At 51.9% G+C, this 18938-nt stretch overlaps 1 protein-coding gene across 1 annotated transcript in view; it reads left to right on the forward strand.

Moving 5' to 3' along the window:
• Window positions 1–18938, forward strand: part of RGS3 (regulator of G protein signaling 3) — a 232180-nt gene that overhangs the window by 38823 nt on the left and 174419 nt on the right. Inside the window, exon 3 of the mRNA XM_030535444.1 lies at window positions 17162–17212. Within this exon, the coding sequence (XP_030391304.1) occupies window positions 17162–17212 (51 nt within the window). The remainder of the gene's footprint in view (window positions 1–17161; window positions 17213–18938) is intronic.

Genomic DNA, 18938 nt, shown 5'->3' on the forward strand with positions numbered 1-18938 from the left:
CTGGTCTGGCACTCCTCTTCCTGGGACCCACAGTGACTCTCAGCCAGCCAGTAAAACAGAAGGTTTATTGGACAACAGGAACGCAGGTTACAGCAGAGCTTGCAGGCACAGTCAGGACCCCTCAATTGAGTCCTTCTGGAGTTTCAGGGTGCTTGGATCCCAGCTTAGGATACCCTGAATTCCCCCCACACTGCCCCAAAATGAAACTGAAACTAACCCCCTCCTGCCGGCCCCTTTCTTTTTCTAGCTTCCCGGGCAAAAGTGTTGACCTCCCACCCCCCCTTGCCTAGCTCAGGTTACAGGCTCAGTTATAATCCATCCCCTAAAGTCCTCCCCTGCTCTCCCATCCCCCATGCAGACAGCCCCTACTCCATCACAGACATCCACCATGATGAACTTCTTCTGTGCCTCATTAGTAATGACAGTGTCTGGTCGCAGTTGGCTGTCCGGAGGGATGGCAAAGTTCATGGACACCTTCCCCACAAGTGGTGGGATGGCTCTAACTAGGCGATCCTGGAAGGCATTGTGGTGAGCTGCCAGGCTCTGGAATGGGGCTTGCAGATACACAGGACATGGGGTAGGGACTCACTGGCATAGCCACACTTCCTGCATCACTTGTCCCAATTTCTGTGACAGACATCTCCATTCAGCGGGACGCAGCTGAGACGGGCCCTGTGGATGAACCTCCAGTCGGCAAATTGGGTGAAGCTGCCCCTGGAAGTGATTGCTGGCATCCCACTTGGATGTCACCTCGAAGGCCTTGTCCTGGTCCAGCTTCCGTTTCAGGTTTCCCACGTACTGGCAGCGGAGGGCATCCTTCAGGGTTGTCTCTAGCATGGTTCTAGCTCTTGGAGTGATGATTGTGTGCTCTGTATTCTTCACCTGTGGCACCAGGACTCCCAGCTCCTGGCGTTCCTCGTACCACGTCCAATGGCAGCCAATACACTTCTTCAGTCATCATGTAGCATTGTGAGTATGAGTCCAAAGCAAAGCCTCCCCCCCCTCTTCCAATTTCACTTTCCAGGGAGCTGCTCAGGTAGGTGGTGACATCTTGGTCGGAGGAGGTCCTGATGATTTGCTTCCTCATGACATCATGCATAGCACTCTCTGCGATGTTCCTCACCATAGCGTCCGGGCACGTCAGAAGGCGGAAGGCATAAGTGATCAGGGCAATGTTGCACAGATCACCCATTCGAGGGACCTTGGTGCCGCCCTGCCTGTTCAAGATGTACACCAAGTTCATTGCTGGCCCTGTGGAGAAGAAACATCCACTTCTTCACTAGCTGCCTGATGGTGTTGTCCATCTTCTCGAGAGGTACCTTCACCATGGCAGATCCCCTCAGGACAAATGAAATACGGGAGATCAGGAAGGTGTTCAAGGCATTGATCTTCTGCCATGGTGGCAGTAGGGAGGAGCTGATCTTGGCCACATCCTATAGGATCTCTGAGATCGTATCCTCAGGTGTCTGCTGGACATGGAAACCGTGGGCATGCCCAGATGTTGGTATGCTTGCCCGTCCTCAAGGAAGATCATGGGTTCACCCTGGATTTGGAATGGTGTCACCTGGACCAAGTCACTTCTACTGCCATCGATATGCAGGGATGTGCATTTCCTAGCACTGAAGCGGAGTCCGATCCCGTTAGCAGCCTGGCTGGTGACATTGAGCGTTTGTTGGAGACTCTCAGGGTTGTCTGTGATGAGGACCAGATCGTCTGCATTGGCCAGGATATTCATTCGGTTGCTTTACAGGTCCAAACAGTCTAGACCAATGGAGATTGCTCGAATGAGTGGTTCCATGGCTAGGTTGAAAATTATGGGGCTGAGGGGACTGCCTTGCTTCACACTGCTATGGAGCGAGCAGCATATTGGTCAGCAGTGCGGAATCCATTCCTGCAGCCCGGAGAGGCAGGGCGCACAGTCTGCGATCCCAGCCGTGAGGCAGCTGGTATAAAATTTGTACATGGTGGAACAGACAGTTGGATTTCCAGTTGCTGGAGTCATCTCTCTTGCCTTTCTTTACCCAAAATAGCCAAACCTGATCACTTTGGCACAGAGGTGGCACACATGGATTTCTGCCAGGGTTTATATTTTTATTTCTTGGGTTTTTTTTTTTGCAGGGAGTGGGTTCTGCATACTATCAAAACCTTTAAATTGTGCCCCCCCCTCTATCAACAGTTACTTGTCGCCTCTGCTTTGGCAAGTGGATCCGTTCACTGATCATCTAGGCAGAATTGATATGTCTGTGCAAATAGAAGGCTCCTGAGGTCTTTTCTCCAGTTCATCACTAGGTGGCAGGGGAGAACCTGTTCAGACGCTGTTTACACACAGGACCTAGCACAATGGATGCATGACGGGGGGCCCCCAAATGTAGGACAAATCTCATCTGACAACCTGCCCCTAAGTCCTGGCTGGTGATGCAGCAGGGCTCAGGCAGGCTACCTACATTCTGTGGCCAGTGTCCCCTCACCACTCTTGGAAGTGGCAAGCTGCTGGCACATCTCTGCATGCCCCTGGCCGGGGGGGAGGTGGCTCCACATGCTGCCCCCACCTCTGGCAACGCAAAGAGACCTGCTGCCCCCGTCCCACCAAGGGGTGTGCAGAGATGTGCCTGCAGCAGGGCTAAGGCAGCTCCCTACCCACAATGCCTCCCTTGTTCCCTGTCGCATCGCTCCCAGAAGTGGCCACCATGTCCCTGTGTCCCCTGGGGGGGGGGGTGGTCTCCGCACATTGCCCCTGCCCCGAGCACTGACTCCACAGCTCCCATTGACCAGGAACGGCGGCCAATGGGAGCTGTGGGTGCGGCACCTGCAGGCAGTGGTGTGCAGAGACCCCCTGCCCCCCACCTAGGAGCCGCTGCCAGAGGGGTCTGTTTGCCAGTCGCTTTGGGAGCCATGCCACCTGACCCCTCCCACCCCAACCCCCTGCCCCAGCCTAGAGCCCGCAATCAAACTCCCTCCCAGAGCCTGACCCCCGCACCTCCTTCCACACCCCAACCCCCTGCCCCAGCCCAGAGCCCACACCCAAACTCCCTCTCAGAGCCTGACCCCTTCCACACCCCAACCTCCTGCCCCAGCCCCAGCCCAGAGCCTGCACCCAAACTCTCTCCCAGAGACTGACCCCTGCATCCTCTTCCACACCCCAACCCCCTGCCCCAATCAAGGTACCTCACTTTGTTTCCATGTACTTTCTATTACTTATAATATAGGAGGAGGATGAAGAAAAAAAGAATGAAAAGGGGTGGGTGGGAGATGAGAGAATATTTTTTCTTGGCTGGGTCCCAAGGCCCCCCTCTCCCCAAAATAAAGCTGCACACAGGGCCCCACTAACTCTTAATCCACCACTGCCTCCCAGAATGTCTGGGGTCAGTGAATACACATTCTGGTATCACAAAACAATGAGGAGTCTGGTTGTACCTTAAAGACTAAGAGATTTGTTTGGGCATAAGCTTTTGTGGGTAAAAAATCCAATTCTTCAGATGCATGGAGATGCAGAAATCTGTTAGTCTTTAAGGTGCTACCGGACTCCTTGTTGTTTTTGTGGATACAGACTAACATGGCTACCCCTCTGATACTTGGCACCCTGGTACCCTTTGTCGGCAGTGCTGCCCGACTTGCAAGCACGATGTCTGTGTGTGAACCCAGGAAATCAGAATGTGTGTGTGTCAGGGTTCCTTCCCCACTCTGAACTCAGGGGTACAGGTGTGGGGAGCCACATGAAAGACTCCCTAAGCTTATTTCTACCAGCGTAGGTTAAAACTTCCCCAATACCGTCCTTGTCCTTGGACGGTATTGCTGCCACCACCAAGTGATTTAGACGAAAATTCAGGAAAGGGACCACCTGGAGTTCCTATTTCCCCAAAATATCCCCCCAAACCCTTTCACCCCTTTCCTGGGGAGGCTTGAGAATAATATACCAACCAATTGCCTTTAATAAAAGTACAGACCAGACCCTTTATTTTTAGGACACTAAAATCAATCAGGTTCTTAAAAGAAGAACTTGATTATAAAAAAAAAGTAAAAGAAGTACCTCTGTAAAATTAGGATGGAAGGTAATTTTACAAGGTGAATAAAAGATTTAGAACACAGAGAATTTTCTTCTGGGGTCAACTTCAAAGTTACAAAAACAGGAATAAACCTCCCTCTTAGCATAGGGAAAATTCACAAGCTAAAACAAAAGATAATCTAACACATTTCCTTGCTTTTACTTACAATTTCTGTAATTTTAGATGTATCATTTCAAGGTATCTTTTCAACAGATGGGTTACCTGCTTGGTCTCTCTCTCTCCCCGAGGGAACCAAAAAAAAGAGCACAAACGCCCCTCCCCCCATTTGAAAGTATCATCTTTTCCCATTGGTCCTTCTGGTCAGGTGCCAACTAGGTTAATTGAACTGATTAACCCCTTACAGGTAAAATGATTCTGTACCTCTGTCTGTACCTCTGGCCAGGAGGGATTTTATGTTACTGCATACATAAAGCTTGTTACCCTTCCGTTTATATTTATGACAGTGTGTATGAGAGTGTCAGTGTATATGTATATATCAGGGATAGGCAACCTATGGCACGGGTGCTGAAGGCGGCACACAAGCCGATTTTCAGTGGCACTCACACTGCCTGGGTCCTGGCCACCGGTCCAGGGGGCTCTGCATTTTAATTTAATTTTAAATGAAACGTCTTAAACATTTTGAAAACCTTATTTACTTTTCATACAACACTAGTTTAGTTATATATTATAGACTTATAGAAAGAGACCTTCTAAAAACATTAAAATGTATGACTGGCACGTGAAACCTTAAATTAGAGTGAATAAATGAAGAGTCGGCACAGCACTTCTGAAAGGTTGCCAACCCCTAGTATATATCAAAAGGTCAGTGTAAATATGTGTGTGTATCAGAGTGTCTGTGTGTGTAGATCAGAGCATCAGTGTGTGTGTCTATCAGTGTCAATATGTATATCAGAGTGTGTGTGTATCAGTGTCAGTGTATGTGTAAAAAGTGACAAAGAGTCCTGTGGCAGTTGAGGTGTGAAAACCAAGGGAGGAGAAACTGCTTTTGTAGTTGGCAAGCCATTCACAGTCTCTGTTTAATCCTGAGCTGATGGTGTCAAATTTGCAGATGAACTGAAGCTCAGCAGTTTCTCTTTGAAGTCTAGTCCTGAAGTTTTTTTGCTGCACGATGGCTCCCTCAACTGCTATAAGAGGGCCTCATCCTCTCTGATTGACCTAACCTTGTTATCTCTAGCCTGTTTCTTGCTTGTATATATATACCTGCCCCTGGAAATTTCCACTACATGCATCCGACGAAGTGGGTATTCACCCACGAAAGCTCATGCTCCAAAACATCTGTTAGTCTATAAGGTGCCACAGGATTCTGTGCTGCTTTTACAGATCCAGACTAACACGGCGACCCCTCTGATATAGTGTATGTGCATATATCAAAGGGTCAGTGTGTAAATCTGTGTGTGTATTAGAGTATCTCTGTGTGTAGATCAGAGTGTCAGTGTATGTTCAGAGTGTCATGTGTATATATATCCGTGTCAGTGTGTGTGTCTATCAGAGTGTGTGTCTATATATTAGTGTGTCAGTGTGTGTGTCTATCAGAGTGTCTGTGTGTATGTATATCAGTGGGTCAATGTGTGTATCAGTGTGTGTGTGTATGTGTCAGAATGTATGTGTATATGAGAGTCTGTGTATGTGTATATTAGAGGGTCAGTTTGTGTGTGTATGTCAGTGTATGTATCAGTCTCTCTGTATATTAGGGGGTCAGTGTGTGTATCTGTGTATCAGTGTCTGTGGATGTATATCAATATGCGAGTGTGTGTATGAGAATTTGTGTATGTGAGTGTGTGTATCAGTATGTGTGGGTGTCAGTGTGTGGATGTGTATCAGAGTTTGTGTATGAAAGTGTCAGTTTCTGTGTGTGTATATCAGTGTGTGTGTGTGCGTTTATCAGAGGGTCAGTGTGTGTATCAGAGTTTGTGTGAGTGTCAGTGTGTGTGTATGTATATCAGAGTGTCAGTGTTTATCAGTGTCTCTGTGTATCAGTGAGTGTGTATCAGAATAGCTGTATGCATGTATCAGTGTGTGTGTATCAGTGTTAGTGTACATTTGTGTGTGTTTGTGTATGTGTCAATGTGAGTCTGTATCAGAGTGTCTGTGTGTGTATCAGTGTCAGTGTATCAGTGTGTGTGTGTGTATTAGTCTGTGTATATCACTGCCATTTTGTATGTATATCAGCGTGTCGCTGTGTGTGTATCAGAATAGCTATGTGTGTGTATCAGTGTGTGTATCAGTGTTTCTGTATCAGTGTATGTCTATGTGTGTTTGTGTATGAGTGTCAGTGTGTGTCTCTGTGTGTATCAGTCTGTGTATGTGTCAGTGTCTGTGTATCAGTATCAATATCTATATGTGTGTTTGTGTGTCTCTGTGTGTATCAGTGTCTGCATGTGTCACCAGTGTCAGTGTGTGCGTGCGTCAGTGTCTCTGTGTGTGTATCAGAGTGTGTGTGTGTATATGTATCGGTGTATCTCTGTGTGTACGTGTGTGTGTGTATTAGTGTCTCTCTGTATTTATAATAGTGTGTCTCTGTGTGTCAGTGTCTCTGTGTGTGTATCAGTGTGTGTACGTGTGTCAGTTTCTCTCTGTGAATATCAGTGTGTGCGTGTGTCAGTGTTTGTGTATCAGAGTGTGTGTATGTGTGTATCAGTGTCTCTCTGTGTTTATGAGTGTGTCTCTGTGTGTCAGTGTCTCTGTGTATGTATCAATGTGTATGTGTGTCAGTTTCTCTCTATGCACATCAGAGTGTCTGTGTGTGTCAGTGTCTGTGTGTTGAGAGTGTGTGTGTGTATCAGAGGGTACATGTGTCAGTTTCTCTCTGTGCATATCAGAGTGTCTGCGTGTGTGTGTGTGTGTGTGTGTGGCCAGGGCCTTGTTTGTTCAGGCAGGTGCAGCTCCCCATTCACAGCGGCCCGGCCAATGGGCTGCCAGAGCCCTTTGTGCTATTCAAACGCGGGCGGGCAGTTGGACGCTGGGCTCTGTGCAGGCCGCGCGCTGCCGTGTTAACTGGCTGCTGAGGCTCCTGCCAAGCGCCCCCAGCTCTCCCACCACAGGCCGGCTGGGCCCGGCAGCCATGGAGCCCGGCGACGTCCGCAAAGTCTCACTCTGTGCCGGCCAGGCCGACCCACTGGACTCTTCCTTCTACCTCACGACCTTCGGTGAGTGCCGAGGCTGGGGCGGGCTGGGCCTGTGGGGCTCAGTCCTGGGGGTCAGTCGGTCTGGGCCCAGGCTGGGGGCGGCTCCCTGGGCCGTGCCACGGGGCTGCCGCTGTGCAGGGGCACAGACAGGTGGCTGGCCTGCAGACTCGGTCCTGGGGCAGCTCCCCGGAGGCAGATTTAACCCCCTCGCCCATACTCTGCTGGCCATGCCAAGGAGCCGGGTGGGCAGCGATCCTTTCCTCTCTGCCTCGCTGGGTGAGACTAGCCAGTCTTCCCATCGCAGAGCACGGGTGAACTCCAGGCCTCTGCTGGTACCTGCACCTCAGCAATCAGCCCTGAGCACGAAGGGGCCGGGGCTCCTCTGAGGCTAGTTTTACTCTGGTATCGCTGGACAGATTCAGACGGGGTCAGCAAGTGCAGAGTGAACCCCTAGCTGCATGATATTATTGTTGCATCGTCACAAGCTGTCACACTCTGAGTGCAGAGGTTTGCAGGGCTCTATCGGGCAAACATCTCGCTTGTGGTAGGGGCTCCTGCAGTGGGACCTGTCACACACCATTGAGCATAAGAATCCCAGGGGTGGAGGAGGAAGTTGGGAAAGTCACAGTAACAGCAGCTTTGCTCCCTGCTCACCTGCTTTGTCAGATTAGCTGGGTTTGGATCAAGCAGTTTTTGGGGAGGTTGGAATATCCCATCGCTGGTGGCTGCACATCCCTGGTGTTTGGAGAAGGCCCAGCACTGCTACAGCTCCTGAGTGGAGATTAGGAAATGTGCCCCCCCGGCACTGATTTATACCTGGGTTCCAACCTCTCTTCAGCAATATGTGATGCTTTGTCACTCTGATGCCCTTTACTCGTGTCTTAGAAGTGCTGCGATTTCATGCTTGGGGGCAGAGGTTTGTATGTAGGTGGGAGACACTTGTGCGCTGCATCTCTAACGACCCTAGTGTGATTGGTGGCTATGGGGCTGTAATGGGAGTGGGGCATGCTGGTCTCTCACATACAGTGTGACAGGGAGTTTGGGACTTTACAGGTTGGGTTCAGCTGTGCAGTGCTAAGGGTCACTCTGGCAAGGTGCAGTGCGTGGTCACAGAGGAGCTGAAAGTGCTGGAGAAAGTGGTTTGAGGGGCTGGTTTTCCTTCAGCGGCTGCTACAGGCAGAGATCCACTTGGCTGGCAACTTTTGTTGTGCATTTCCACATGTCAGGTGGCTGGTCCCTTTTATGCACCTTCGCTCTGGAGTCCCTAGGTTTCTACTGCTGCGGTGTTCAGATCAATAGCCTTCCTGGAAGGAGTTTTACCCTTGCAGCCTAATCTCCATTCTCAGCTCTAGTGTAACCCAGGAGCAGCTTGTGGGAGCATATCAGGCAGGGTCTGAGGGTCTTTCCAGGGACCAGAGGAGGCTTTTCAGTACTGTCCACTGTGTGGGCCAGGGCAGCATTGGCTGAGGGGAGAGGCTAGACAAACTCCTATCACGCAGATGCCATGTTGGGCTGGGATCTAAGCTTCATATAGCAGCTCTGCAGCGCACGATGTGCAGCTGCGTCCTGTGTCTGGATCAGGGCCACGAGGCTGTTGGTTCACGTGCCCCTGCAAGCTGCAGTCCTGTGCCCAGTGCTGCCCTGCAGTCCCAGGTGAGCTGTTTGGGGCCCACTTGGCTAGTGGTTCTTCTGCCCTTCCTAACCGGTGCTCCCGCTGCATGGTGGGATGAGAACTAAAGATCCTGTGGAAAAGAATTGCAGGGCACTGCTCTGATTCCCCCTGAGTTACCTAATCCCTGAGCCACATGCGTACTCAGTCAGTGCACTGCCAGAGGGCTGCTTTGTAAAGGGACACAGGGCCCTCCACTTCTGGGTCACTGGGCTTCGGGGCGCCTGGCTGGCAGTGGTTTGTAGCTTTTGACAGCAGGGTGCTTTGTGATGTCATCTGCCCAGTGCCTTGCATCCACCAGAATTAAATACACAAACGCATGTTGTCTGTGTCTCTCTGCCTCCAGCCAGCGCCTCACCTGGGCCGTGGGTCAGCCACTCCTCACCCATGCCGTGGTTCCAGCCCAACCCTGGCATAGCTGGTGACTCTGGGCAAAGCCCACTGAATTCCCAGGAATAACTTCCAGTGACTTCCCAGGCCTCTGTGGCTAGTGCGGGCGGGGAGTGAAGGAAAGGGCTGGGCATGCTCTGCATGCTGGTGTTGGAGCACTTGGCGTCGCCCATTCTCCTAGCAGTGGCAAGTGACTATTGAACAGGCCCAGGGAGAGAGCAGAGCCCTGTGAGGCTGCATAGGGGAGGGGCCAGGGCACCGGTGGCACAGGAGCAGCTTCCTCTCACCACCCTCTGGGCACAGCCCTTGAAGACGGTTTCCTGCATTGCCTGGGCCATGCCATTGCTCCCGGGCTGAACAGCAGCGGCCTGCAATCGACTGGGAATTTCAGCTTTCAGTGTGGCCCGGGATGGAGGAGATCACCTGTCAATCACATTGTACGCGGGCCCCACAGACTCGTGTTCTGCTAGTCCAGAGCTGCTGCCGAGTGGATGGCTGGAGCTGTACTAAGCATGCAGCGCGCTGTGTCGGCACTGGCGTTTGCAAGACAGCAAGGATCTAAATGTGAAAGCTGCTAAACACAACCCGTCTCCTGTGTGTGTGTGTGGGGTGCTTAGCATCTCTGGAGATCAGGCCCCAGGTGACTTCACAAAGCAGCAGGTTGTCACTGCCACTCCCTGGATCCTAATCAGATCAGTAAGTGGGGAGTGCGTGCATGTGCGTGGGTGTGGTTTTTAAAGCTCCATGCGCCACAGCTAGCAAGAGCCGTGGCCCTGGGATGTCCAGGGTGGCTGTGCAGCAGGGCCATCATGGCTTCAGGTCCCTGGGTTCAGCTGCCCACACTAGGGCCACCTGGCTGCTCCGAACAGGCCCAGAAATGCTCAGAGCCAAGCAGCAGAAGGAACTGAGCAAAACGTTCCCACCCCCCCGCACCGGAACCAGGGAGGGCGAGTGACACTCCCATGCTGGGTCCCTCAGCTTTGCTGGACCCTGGCCTTGGGATGGAGAGTGCCTGGCAGCCTCGTGATTCTCTGTGGCGGGGAGAATGTCCTGTGATGTTCCCTGCAGCTCCTCCCCTGGGTTCAGTCCCTGCAATTGTACGCTGCCTGTGCGAATGCATCTGCGCGTCTGTGTTTGTGACAAACCTGATGCTGATTCCTGGTCTCCATGGGGGCTAGTGGACTATTCTGTGTTGATGGAGGTTGTTTTCCACGTTCCTTCATGCTGCTAGCACACAACGTTGGCATTTACTGGTGCAGTTTCCTTTTCTCTTCAAAGCTGCAACGTCTTACTTACAGTTCTGTTTTACTTCTCTCCAAGGCCCGCTGCCGTAAATCAGCTGATAATAAAAGTGACAAGGTATAAAAGGCTGCTGGAAGCAGGCAGGGAATCGCACCCCTTACCTGACAAGAGTGTCCCTTCCTGGGACCTCTGCTTCCGTAACATCACAGCCAGTTTCCTTCCCCACGCCAATCCTGGGCCAAGCGCAGTCAGGGAGGGCTGTGCTCTGCCTGTGTGCCCAGAATTGCCTCAGTTGAGACCCAAGCATGAGCCAGCCCCCCAAAATCAGGATTGGCTTAAAAACATAAGACTAAAAATAGTAAGTTTGGGCTCTTTTTTTGTTGGCCTTCTGGGTTTGGAGCCTTTAGGTTGCACCTGCATCACCCAACTTGGCTTTCCTCAGCCTGGAGGCCAGAAATGTCCCCTTTTGAAATGAGAGCTGAAATTCTCACTTAATCACTGGACTCCAGGAGCTGGGACTTGAAGGACAGAGACCTGTGAGTGGGTATTGTGAGCATTGTGGTGCCAGTCAGAATTCTTACCTCATTCAGTACAGGGCAGCTCCTCCTCCCCCAGTAGAGCATAGCCTAAGTGGTGTAATGAGAGCACTAGAGTAGAAGAAAGATGGAGTGTTGGTAGGAAATCCCTTCTACCGGGATCCAGCATGAGACAGCAATGGACATACACCCAACTCATTGCTCTTATGTACAGGTGGGAATACCCAGACTGCCCAGGGCTCCTTGGATGGCTCAGAGGAGTGGCAGGAGAGCTCTCAGCCCTTAACTGACCATCATGGGGGGCAGGATCCTTCGCCAACAGACCTCTGCTCCCAAGGGTTTTAGTTAAATAGGAGGTACAAACATGAACAAAGCCCAGGGTTTAATGCATCAGAGTAGGGATCATTGCCCTTGGTAGTGAGCTGGCTCTCTGACATCCCCGATCGCTGAGGTAAAAATCCCCCTGCCCTGTCTCCACTAGGAGTTTACAAGGAGATCGTTATCTCGTGCTCACTTGTCTTGTAAAATTCCACCTTTATCCCTAGTGGAGACACAGCCTTGGTGGGCCTCACTTACTGCTTCTCTGGTGCCAAGAGAGACTTTCCACTGCCACAAGACCAGCATTTCTCAAATGCAGCCCTCAGCCTACCCTCTTCGTCTGGGGAAACTCAGAAAGCCAGCAGCTCCTTGGTCCAGATGTTGAATAGAGTTTTTGCTGGTTGTTCTACATAAGGCGAGGCTGGCGTGGGGCTGCTTTTCCTGCCAGCCGTGGGAGGAGGTCAGCACTCCGTTTGTCTGAGAAAATCTGAATGCCTCAGCTGGACCCATATTGCCATGTGGCTGCAGTTTGTTTATTTAACTCTCCCCTCCTCAGCCTCCTGTCCCAGCCGCAGTGCATCCTTACATGTCTCTCAGGCTGTGGTTAAGCTTCACTGTCTTATGTTCTTTGTATTACCGGAGTGCTTAGGAGCCTAGTCAGGACCAGGACCCCCGTGTGCTCAGTGCTGTACAAACACACCACACTACTAATGCCAGCTCTTTGCAGGTAGCTAGAGAAAGGCAGGGGCAAGTCTGTTTCCAGTTGGCTTTCTGAGCCAGCACCATCATCCGTTTCCTACAGGAAGATGGGGTTTTTCATACTGGACCAGTCTTCTAGTCTAGGACCCTCTCTCTTGGCACCAGTGGCCAATCCCTAGTGGTTCAGAGATGGTCAGAACACCCCATAAAGTTCTGTGGTTTCACTAGGTGGTTTTTTTCCCTCCTCCCATCTTTTTGTAAGCATTTGTACAGCACCTAGCACCCTGGGGCCCTAATTCATGGCCTGCTGGCACTACTGCTGTGCATAGTAAATACTAAACCAATCCTATGCCTCAGTGCTAATGACCCTGATCAGTGTCCAGTCCGAACACACCTTCAGATTGAGTTATGTTGTCATAAAACAGCCTCACATCACTCAATTATTTTAACCCCAGCTGCAGCCTTCTGTCCTGCTTCTGCTGTTCTCGCTCTGCTTAATCTCAGCCCGCTGTGTTTAGGGATCACCATGTGCTGCCTCCCAGAGCCAGGGCTCCCCTGCCACTCCTGGCGCAGATTCGATCCATGCTCTTCCTCGTCCCGCTCCTCAAATAACCCTGGCACAAAAGCTCTCTGTCCCCTCACACTCCTGTTCATTAGCAGGCTGACTCCGGGTCATGCTTGGCTGGATCTCATCCTTTTGCTTTCCCAGGGTCACCATTGTCAGATGTTAATGGCGGGATAATGAGAGCATTCCCACGGCTTCAGAAATGGGAAGATGGCAAAAGGGTTAAAGTCCTGGCTCCAAATGCTGAGTTTGTTCTGGGAGCATGTTAAACACCAAGGGCCAAATTCACCACTGGTGGAAATTGACACAGACTTCAGTGGAGCTTCACTGACTTACACCAGCTGAGGGTGAAATGACCCCACCCCCAGCCTTGTTATTAGGGCAGAGCTGTGAGCCGTCTGCTGTCTGCCGCTAAGGTGATGTGCCAGGACTTAGAGCCCAGCTGTGCCCTGGTTCGGCCAGTTGGAAATCTGGACTTCCTCATATTGCTGAGGATCTCCAGCAATACCTCATGTGAATGTAACTAGCCGGACTCTGCTTCCTGCCCCACGGCCCGCCCCCAGTGATGCAAACAGCCACACTAGCTTAACTAACTGGCTGGGGATGGGTTCCCTGGCACATGGGAATCTGTGTGGCATGGAGCCAGGGCAGAAGATCTTTCTTGAGTCTCAGGGCTTAGGAGTAGCAGCCGTCACTCCCAGACATTGTCTCGCTAATGCAACCTAGTCATTGCATTGAGCAGCCCAGCCCTAGAGCTCCAAGCACTGCACACAGGATGGGGAGTTTCGTTATCCCCGTTTTCGGGAGGGGGACATCACGGCCCACAGAGGAGAAGGGACTTGCTCCAGCAGCTCAGTAGCAGAGCCAGAATTAGCAGCCAGGCTCCTAGCCCGGCAGCCCTGCACTCACTGCCATGGGGATCTTTCTTTGCTTCCTCCAGGTGCACTATAGGTCACTGTCCCAGTGAGGGGCTTTCTGCTGCCCACGCGTGGGACGTCACAGCCCTTAGCAAAGCAGGAAATGCCCGGTGAAAGTGTTGCTTCCCCACAGTGCCGGCATCGCACCAGAGCCCTGCCTCCCTGAGAGGCCAGCAGCCCGGCCCCTGCCAGGAGTGTCTCTGCGGCATGGGGACTATTACCTGAACTCCTGGTAGAGAATCCCCTCTTCTGCTGTCCATCCCTGGGGTTGTGCCTGGGCAGCTCGGTGTCAGCTCTGCCAACCACCAGCAATTCCCTCTGGGTCAGGGCACTGCAGAGGGGGTGCTGATGCCTCTGGGATAGGCACAGAGACAGTGGCTGTGTGAGGGAAGGGTAAAGTGCTGGGCTCTTCGCCATTCCCCGTTGGGCTAGGGGGGATAAGCGCCCCGGCCATGGCAGGTCCAGGCTGAGGCTGGGTTCAAGGCGCCCCTTCTCTGGGGCTGAGCTGGGGCCGGGGGAGGGGTGCCTCTCCTCCGGCAGGGGTAGATCCCGGCCAGGTGTTCCCTGAGCGCCTGCACGGTACTAAATAGGCTGCTGAGTGGCCGTGTGGGTAGCTCCTCCTCCACTGAGCTTCCAGGCTGCTGATTGCCAGTGCAGTGCTCCACCCACTAGGACACACTGCCTCCCTGCCTTTACATGTTGCTAATGTCCCTGCTTCCAGGAGCATACACTGTGTGTGGAATTATACTCAGCACTTCCCCAGTGTTCCTCTGTCAGACCGCCCTCCCTGAGGCTAACTGCCCCTTACAGCCTGCCAGTGGGGGCAGGTTGGTGTTAGCCCAGGTCTGTGGACAGGAAAGCTTTGGCAGAGGGACCTTCCAAGGCCACCCAGAGGGAGGATGGAGAGCTGGGGGTTGGGTTGTTGTATTAATTTTGTTGGACTATATGGGCCGAAGGTGTTAACATAACCTGATCACTGTCCAGTGTTAAACAAGGTCCAGGGTTCAGTGTACAGAGCCCTCAGCCTGCTCAGCACCAAGGAAAAACAGCTAAAGTGTTTGAAATGTGAAGTATTGAATAAGGCTTTCATTTGAACTACATCCCTTGTTCCTTTTGCTTTCAGCTGGAGAGAGTTTTCAGAAGGAACCCCCCACCCCACCCTTGTTTGATAGGCTACACTGCAAAGAAAATCTCACAGTACCGAGTCTCAGAGCCCAAGTCATGCTATGGGGCTAAAACAAGCAGTGTAGATGTTTCTGCTCTGGCAGGAGCCCTGGCTCTGAAATGTGATGAGGGGGGAGGTGTGACATTACTCAGGGTACAATCTGGACAGCTGCGTCCCCTCAGTTCTCCAACCTGGCGTGCCTTTTACACTGCTTTGCTGTGAGAACAACCACTCCTGTTCTGCCCACACACAGCCTCCAGCATGTAAATCCCCCCCCAGCCATACTGTATGCCACAGAACACATTTTATATAGTAGAATTTTATAACTTTACATACAATGTGACCACACAGATTTTTACCAGGACAGTAATGTTCAGCAAATTATGAGTTTTCAGATGATACCTCACAAGGCATATTTTCTACAAAATTTATCATAGTGTTGTAAAAAGGGTGAACTCAAGGGTACATATTGTCTCAGGAGGGTCTCAGAATCTGGGCTCCAGCCTGAGTGGGAACATCTACGCTGTTGTTTTTAGCCCTGCAGCCTGAGCCCCGTGCACCCAAGTCAGCTGACCCAGGGTCTGAGACTTGGTGCTGTCATAAACAGATAGCTAAAGGTTAATGTCTCTTTCACCTGGAAAGGGGTAACAAACAACACCTGACCAGAGGACCAATCAGGAAACAAGACCTTTTCAAATCTGGGTGGAGGGAAGTTTTGGGTGTGAGTCCTTTGTTCTTGGTCTGTTCTCTTTCTGGGCTCTGAGAGTGACCACAGGAATCTCCAGGCTTTCTAATCTTCTGTTTCCAAGTTGTAAGTACAAGGATAGTAAGATAATAGGTTTATATTTTTTTTTGTATTTACATGTGTGTAGTTGCTGGAATGTGTTAAATTGTATTCTTTTTGGATAAGGCTGTTTATTCATTTTTTCTTTTAAGCAATTGACCCTGTATATTGTCACCTTGATACAGAGACCATTTTATGTCCTTTTTCTTTCTTTTTATATAAAGCTTTCTTTTTAAGACCTGTTTGAGTGCTTTTCACTGGTTAAGGCTAAGAAACGAAGGGAGGGGGAAAATCTCTTTGTGTTAGATTTACTAAGCCTGACTTTGCATACCCTCTGGGTGAGGGGGGAGAGAGATTAGATCTCTCGGTACTTGTGTTTCAAGGACTTGAAGCAGGGAGTATCCTAGGGTCCCCAGGGCGGGGAAATCTGGGAGGAGGTAAAGAGGGAGAAGGGAAGTGGGTTATTTCCCTTTGTGGTGAGACTCAGGGCATCTGAGTCTTGGGGTTCCCCAGGGAAGGTTTTGGGGAGACCAGAGTGAGCCAGACACTGGAATTTTTCTGGCTGGCGGCAGTGATATCAGATCCAAGCTGGTAATTAAGTTTGGAGGTTTCATGCTAGCTTCTCATGTTCTGAACTCTAAGGTTCAGATCTGAGTAGGACAGTTATGACAGGTACCGTGGGTTTCTCTCTGCAGTGTAGATGTACCCTTAGATGGTATTGAAGATGGTAATAGCTGCCCTTTTGGGGAGAAGAGAAGAAGTTTGTTGAGACAGGCTGGAGCTGGTGGTGTTAAAGTCTAATTCTGTTTCATCCCAGGGTTGTCTGGGGTTTGGCTAGACCCGGTGGAGGCAGTGATGTCATCTAGGTCCCTCTCTGTGTCCGCTCAGGTCAGGATCAGGATGACGATGGCCCCGGGGTCCCAGAAGCCAGTAGGGGTGGCAGCCATGATGGTGAAGCTTGCTCAGTAGCCAGTTTTTCTCCCCAAATCTCTTTCCTTAAGGACCCCAAAAGGGAGTGGGGGGTGGACTAGTCCATCTTCCCGTTATTTTGTCCACCAACTAGGCCTAGTTTCTGACATATCAATTTTGGTTCATTGACACTCGTTCCCACACTGTTGCTGTTTACCAGGCATGATCTTAACACAGCCCTTGAGTTTTATCACAGGCCGTTTTGTTTGGGCTAAGCCAGTCTTTCTGCCTCCCTCTTGTTCCTTTTCCTGTCACGATTTGTTGGGACAGGTCATTGTGACACTTTAGTTACTGTCACTTACATTGAACAGCTGAATTCCCATTAGGGCATGTCTGTAGGCCCAGTGATCATGCCAGGGTTCAGGAGTCTCCCATGCCCCGTCTCTGTGGCCACATATCACTCAGCCCTGGGAGGCGTGTTAAAGTGAGACAGAACCTTTCCAGGAGCCAGGTTTTCCCAGCCCTTCCCCACTGCCACAGGTTCCTCTACATGGGCAGCATCTCGCCGAGCAGCAGCCCCTGAAATGCTGTTAGAGCAGGGAAGGGAGCCAGGGTGTTTAGTGGCTGGAGTGAAGCTGGCAGAAGGGCAGAGCCATGGGTACTGGGGGGTCCCTCTGCACCCAGCTGGGCTGGCTTGTGGGGCATAGTCGGCAGGGAATCTCCCTGGATGAGTTCCGCACCAGTTGCTCATCTGCTCTTTCTCCTGTTGTTTGCCCAGGTCAGCTGAAGCTGTCCATCGACATGCAGGGCAGGCTCCTCGTGTTGCACAGTAAGTATCACCGAGGGGGGCCAGGATACAGTCCATGTCACCAGGAGGGCAGGGGCAGCTCACGATAAGGGCACTTTGCCTAGCGCCCGTTGTAGCATGTTAGCCCCAGAGAGGCTGGCTCAGCAGTGGGGCTTGACCATGGGGCAGCTGGTGTGGAAAGAGCAGGCTCTGCTAGCAGTGGCTGCCGCCAGCTCACCAGCCATGCTAGAGGGGAGCAGAGCACCACCCCACGTGCATGTGCTCACATGTGCAAAGGGTGATCTGTGTTGCCTCACCTGTGAGGATCTGCAGTGACTCTGGTGCCGGTCCTGCTGCCCTGACTTAACCCAGGCAGAGGGAGAGCAGGGCTTGGCTCTGCCTCCCAGGACCCAGCTCCAGCCAGATCTCTTAACAAACCCAGGCAGGCTGCTCGCTGGCAGGAGCCTCACTCCTCCTGTGGTGTCCTTGAGTGAGTCAACAGCGATGCTGCCACAAGCTGCACCCAGCGTAGCCCCTGCTGTAGGCGGCCCAGCCTGTCCAGCCCACTCTGCATCACATCGGGGGCAGGGCTGTGCTTTGCAGGCCAAGCTGCCCCGAGCACTTTAGCAGGCACAGGACAAATCTCCAATAACAGTGACTCTGAGTGACCCTCGACTGGCTCCTGAGCGCAGCATGGGAATCCCTCCCGTCACTCCCTCCAGGCCCCATTGCTGGGGTTGATTTCCCACGATGCCCAGCAATCTGGCTCGGCAGCACAGGGGCCTGCAATGTCCAGAGCATGATAATGGAGCCCATGGGTCAGCCTGAGCTCACTCGTGATTGGCTGAAGTCCCCAAGGCAGCTGGACACCTGGACTTTCAATGGGGGGCAGGTGCCTCACCTGTGTGGGCACTTTGGAAAATCCCAGTGGGTGCCTACCTGCATGGTTAGATGCCGAAAAACCTTAGTAAACAGGGTCCCATCAAATTAAATGCACAGCAATGCCCCCAGCGACTGAGAGCTGCGGGGTTGGAGCCTCTGCAGTGATGTGAGCTCACCTAGCTTGTATGGCCAGTACTTCTGGTGGATACATGTTCCGACACAGACAGCGGTGTCTAAAGCTTCACACTACCCAGGGAAGCAACTGCTCCCAGAAGCCCGGGGATGAGCGCAGGTTGCTGTAGAACCTTAAAGGTGACCTGGAGCTTGTGTCATTGATGCTTCGTCATGTGGCATAAAGGACAGAAAGATTTGTCACAAATGGCCGTTGCTGGTGTCACTGGAGGTCTCAGATATGTGTACTGGGAGCTTTGGTGAGTGCATTGCCTGTTACCCCTGTGGGGAGCTTGGTTTCGGGGGGGGACAAGGCTCGAGTGTCTCATCTAACCCCCAATGCTTTGTGTACCACAGCAAGTGACAGGCTCTCTGTGGCTCATAAACAGCCAAAAAGTCACGTATTGACCTAATTTATCTCCTTTGGCCTGCTGCATTTCCTGACCTTGTGTGGTCTTGTGTGGTGATGCATTTAACTTTTACATTTAACTTCTGAAGAGCAGAGGAGCAAAGGCGCAGGGGTCAGGGAAAGGAACAGGAGACCTTCTTCCCTTCTGTGATGGTAACAGTGGCCTGTGGCTAGCTGAGGCTCCTCAGGACCTATGGGGAGGGCCTGGGGCAGTTAATAGCGCACACGGAGACATGCCCACTGATCTGAACGTGCACGTGCAAGCAGAGCAGACGCAGTAGGAGGGCCGGGGTCCAGCCCACTGGG

This window comes from Gopherus evgoodei, chromosome 16 (genome assembly GCF_007399415.2).
Source record: "Gopherus evgoodei ecotype Sinaloan lineage chromosome 16, rGopEvg1_v1.p, whole genome shotgun sequence".
NCBI lineage: Eukaryota > Metazoa > Chordata > Testudines > Testudinidae > Gopherus > Gopherus evgoodei.